This window comes from Malaya genurostris, chromosome 3, assembly GCF_030247185.1.
Source record: "Malaya genurostris strain Urasoe2022 chromosome 3, Malgen_1.1, whole genome shotgun sequence".
NCBI lineage: Eukaryota > Metazoa > Arthropoda > Insecta > Diptera > Culicidae > Malaya > Malaya genurostris.
In genome coordinates, this window is record NC_080572.1 from 196,651,873 (window position 1) to 196,656,653 (window position 4,781).

The 4,781-nt window shown below is 35.1% G+C and overlaps 1 protein-coding gene across 2 annotated transcripts; it reads left to right on the top strand.

Moving 5' to 3' along the window:
- Positions 1-1,497: 1,497 nt before the first annotated feature.
- On the top strand, positions 1,498-4,199 carry LOC131436776 (protein FAM136A). 2 transcript variants are annotated; one of them, XR_009230663.1, is made up of 4 exons: positions 1,498-1,565; positions 1,623-1,754; positions 2,509-2,994; positions 3,057-4,199. XR_009230663.1 is itself a non-coding variant. In XM_058605684.1 (3 exons), the coding sequence occupies exons 2-3, from the start codon at positions 1,668-1,670 to the stop codon at positions 2,845-2,847; spliced, it is 426 nt and encodes a 141-aa protein (XP_058461667.1). In that variant the 5' UTR covers positions 1,498-1,565; positions 1,623-1,667; the 3' UTR covers positions 2,848-3,035. The 2 variants fall into 2 exon arrangements, 1 of the variants encoding a protein (XP_058461667.1); XM_058605684.1 differs by lacking the exon at positions 3,057-4,199 and having other exon boundaries at positions 2,509-3,035.
- The last annotated feature ends 582 nt before the right edge of the window (positions 4,200-4,781 follow it).

The following is a 4,781-nucleotide window of genomic DNA, read 5'->3' on the forward strand; positions in this document are numbered from 1 at the left end:
AGTTACTCAAATTTGAGTTCTTCCACTGGAAACGATATTTGGGTAAAATCTACTCATTTACTGAGTAATACTTTATTTGTACATTTACCAAAAATAGAGTAACTATCACTCAAATTTTGAGTGAAATTTTATTCCACATATACCAAATTTGCAAAAAAATGCTCCTTTTCTGAGTGTATTGTATTAAAATATTAAGTAATTGAACTCAATACTATATCAAGTGGTGGTTGCTTGGAGTAGTGTGTCAATCGCAAATTAACATACATGTCAGTTATGCTCAGGCACCAATCATACACTTATTCCTCATAAATGACATTTGAGCATATTTGGTTTCATTCTAAAGCACAACACGGAGTTTATCATTCCGGTTTCTGCAGACACAACACCGTTTGTGTTGAGCGACTCACCCTCGAAATACGCGATCTCACTAACAAAATATACAACCTGTTGCTACAAATGGTTATTACAACTTTCAGACTGATCTTGCGAATAGTAACAAAAAAACGAGTTATTGCGTTGAACTCAAATTTAGAGTAGGAGTTACTCAATATCATTGATGATAACTACACGCTTAGAAAAAGTTACTCAAAGTTTGAGTCCTAGTTACTCATTTTCAAATGTTACATGGAAACGTCAAAAATTGAGTAGTTATCATCAATGATATTGAGTAACTCCTACTCTAAATTTGAGTTTAACGCAAAATCTCGTTTTATAGTTACTATTCGCATTCGCGATAAGTCTAAAAGTTGTAATAACCATTTGTAGCAACAGGTTGTATTTTTTGTTAGTGAGACGCGTATTTCGAGGGTGAGTCGATCAACACAAACGGTGTTGTGTCTGCAAAAACCGGAATGATCAGCTTCGTGTTGTGCTTTAGAATGGAAACGAATATGCTCAAATGTTATTTATGAGGAATAAGTGTATGATTGGTGCCTGAGCATAACACACTACTCCAAGCGACCACCACTTCATATAGTATTGAGTTCAATTATTTAACATTTTAATACAATACACTCAGAAAAGGAGCAATTTTTTTGCAAATTTGGTATATGTGAAATAAAATTTCACACAAAATTTGAGTGATAGTTACTCTATTTTTGTACATGTACGAATAAAGTATTACTCAGTAAATGAGTAGATTTTACCCAAATATCGTTTCCAGTGGAAGAACTCAAATTTGAGTAACTTCGGAGTTACTCTAAATTAGAGTTGTTCCACTTTTTCTGTAGATAAGTGAGATCTTACTCATTTTTGAGTAACTATTTTTAAGCGTGTACTCAATTTTTGACGTTTCCATGTATCATTTGAAAATGAGTAACTAGTACTCAAACTTTGAGTAACTTTTTCTAAGCGTGTGCAGTTTATTTTAGAAATCTGCAGACCTGGCATCTATGACTGTGGTTGCACTGCTTTTAGGAATGTTGCGCTACAATTTTCGCCCTTTCGAATGTGCCACATAGGGTTGAACTTGACATTTTTTCATTCATTTTTATATTTTCGTCTTCTTCGCTACGTTCGGTTCATTCGCACGCACTGTTTTGATGGTTTCGAATGCTGCATGTAGTGTAAGTACCCATTGTGTGATCACCTAACTCTATTCAAATATTTATTTATAATTCTAGTGATAAGTTGAAATACCGAATTATTGTGTAAAACTAACTGTGAAAATGGTTGAGCAACAAAAACAACGTATCGAGCTCGAGCTCTCTCAGCGTGTCGATGAATTGGATCGTACAATCTTGCGTAAGATGCAGGTGAGTGAACTATCATACTAACTGGAGTGAACAACATGTGCGTAATCGTCGTACGAATGTGATAACAAATGTAGAACATAAAATTCTGGCGAGAAGTACCGCAAGTAGCCGTATCATATCGACATTACATAGAAACATAATTCGGTGTTGAGTGATTTTACTGAAGTGTTGTTAAGTTCGTGATACATAATGAAATTTGTCTGTATGGGAGCAATGCTGGATTCGACCAGGTATTATGTATTATGGCGCAATATTTGTTGTATTAAAATCACAGAGAACAGACATCCAAGTGCAGATCTCAATGTGCATAAGAAATTGTACGGTTGTTAGGCGAAGTCATCGATCCAAGTTCAAACAAACTTTTTAAAAACCCGTGTAAAGCTTACAAGTGAAAATTCGTTAAAAATCGCTGTTGCGTACGATTTTGCATGCATGAATTACCTTTGCATGCAAGCTCAAACGCAAGCGCCCATAAGCAATAGCAGTCCTGCGGCGAATTGCTATATCTTAATCACTGTGCCAAATAACCGTTAAATATTCTACACACATTGAGATCTCTATTTGGATCTTTGCTCTCTGTGGTCATCACCAAGTAGTAGAGGCGCATTGAGCAGCCAAGCAATCGCTTCTATGTGTTCCTGTGTTTTAAACAGGTTTATTTTCAAAGTTGGTATGAGCGTGTATGTTTGTTCTCAACATTACGAAATTAATATAAAAATTGCCCAGCAAATTATTTACTGTTAATTTTTCACAGGCCGAAATGCATGATTGTGCTGCTCGCTGTTGTCGTGATACGGGAGGTAGTATGGAATCTGTTCAACGGTGCGTAGAAAACTGTTCCATCCCAGTGCAACGTGCACAGCAGCACGTTGAAACAGAACTAGGTAACTTCAACAATCGTCTTCAACGATGCGTCATGGATTGCAATGACAGTATCAAGGATAAGATGGGTCCAACTCCGACGGATGATGAGATTTCCAAATACACTGCCATGTTCGAACGGTGCGCAATCAAATGCGTGGATAAGCATGTAGATATATTGCCTGGTCTGTTCAAGTCAATCCAGCAAGTTTTGGGGAGTAAACGATACTAAATGTTTTCGATGGCAGTTATGGTTTGGGTTGTTTTTCGTAAACCATTCACTCAGTTACACAACAGCAAATTTGAATAAGAAGCTATAGAAAAAGGAAATATTAGTCTCATGTCACACATTTGACTATTACGAATGCTTAGATCTAAGGTATCTTTCAACAAAGTCAGATTACTGCATTTATAATAAATATGAATGTTTGTGTTTTTCAGATACATGCATTTATGACGTACGATTGCGATAGAACAAATGTAAAAGAAATCCTTATATTGATAAACTAATACTTAATAATTGCCGTAAAAGAATCGTATACTGCCGTTCTAAGCATAATTGTGCCATATATAGGAATTTCCATATGATATGGGACAATTATGCGTGGAATGGCAGTATTTATGATTCAAAAATTTAATTTAGCTATTTCTGTAGTATCGGTTTGTTCTTGGCTCTTCATTTCTTAACAAATAAGTGATAATATTAACCGCATGTTAATTTGGGTTTCGCTTATAGTTTGTCATAAAACTAAACGAAAAGGAAAACATTCCCGTGTGGTGTTAAAACCTATACTTTATTTGCAATGCAATGTGGATGTTGACAGGTGGCTTACTAACCGTTCAAAAAAGCGACAAAGGTAGTTGAGGATGTGCAAGCAGCTAAATATGCAATAACACCACAACAACAGCTAAATATGCAATGACAACAGCAACACTAAGAACAGACATCCATGTAGTGATTTCAATGCACGTGAGAAATACTGTTTTACAAAGTGATCAACAAGTAGCAGCCCAGAAATCGCTTATAGGTCCTTGTGTTCGAGTTATTTCATGCATGTAAAATCGTACGCAAGTGATTTTTGGTAATTTTTACTTGTATGCTTTACATAGTTTTCTAAGCTAAGGCACAGATAACAGACATCCATGTAGAGATCTCAAAGTGTGTAAGATATTTAACGGTTCTTTGGCAAAGTGATCATCAAATAGCAATCGCCCCCACTGCCCCTAAGCAAAAGCGGCCCTGCTTAACACTACTCACAATGTTCTGTACAACGTTTGGACCAACTTTTTTTTCGTGAAAACTCTTATTTTTATATTTGACTCCCATTTTACTTCTCTGGGAAGTTACCGGAACGCCTGCTTCATGATGGCATTTCAATGAGCCGTAGTTTCTGTGCGATCGGGGGATTAATGTCCTTAGGCACGAATTCGACCTCATTAGCCTTGCATCCCTCCAAAACATCCGGTGAGTAAAGCGTATGACCATTATGTGACCTTAGAAGTGGAAGTTGACACTTTTGAATGCATTCCTTTAGGTATACGTGCCTATTGATTGTACCGCTTTCTACATGAGTATTTTTTATTTTTCAGCAAACTTTGGCATTTTCAACGTCAATGTTTTAAGCAATGTAGGGGAAAGTATAGGAAAAATCTGTTGTATTTTATTTTATATTAAAATGAAAAATTAAAAAGCGATTATATCATAAAAGGTGTATTTTTTCCTAATTGTTTGTTACGTTGTTGCTGATAATTGAAGAAGTTTATTGCTTCATAGATAAAGATGAAGAAATAGTGGTCATAGAAGTTGTAGTTTTCATTATATAGAAAACAGTTGAAATATGTCATGAAATAACGCGAAATTATAAATAAAAATGTGTTAATCAAAATTAGCACTAAGAAGACGTAAAATTAATACTGTTTGCTTGTACATGGTATCATAAAGTTTTTCTGATACGAAAGGGGAATGAACACAAAATTAAAACCTCTAATAAAAAATGTGCAAACTGAACCTTGAATGATCTCATATCAAGATTTGAAGGATCAACTTATACTGATTCGAACTTAACCGCATTATTTGTTGTAATATCTTGATTATATGCGTACATAGACATTTTCATTCTTTTAATTATTTTATTATGAAATATCTGGTACTTCATAGATATTTTG

Coding starts and splice junctions, on each gene's coding strand:
- LOC131436776 (XM_058605684.1), top strand. CDS start 1,668: ATGGTTGAGCAACAAAAACAACGTATCGAGCTCGAGCTCTCTCAGCGT. Junction 1,755..2,508: donor CAATCTTGCGTAAGATGCAG/GTGAGTGAACTA, acceptor AATTTTTCACAG/GCCGAAATGCATGATTGTGC.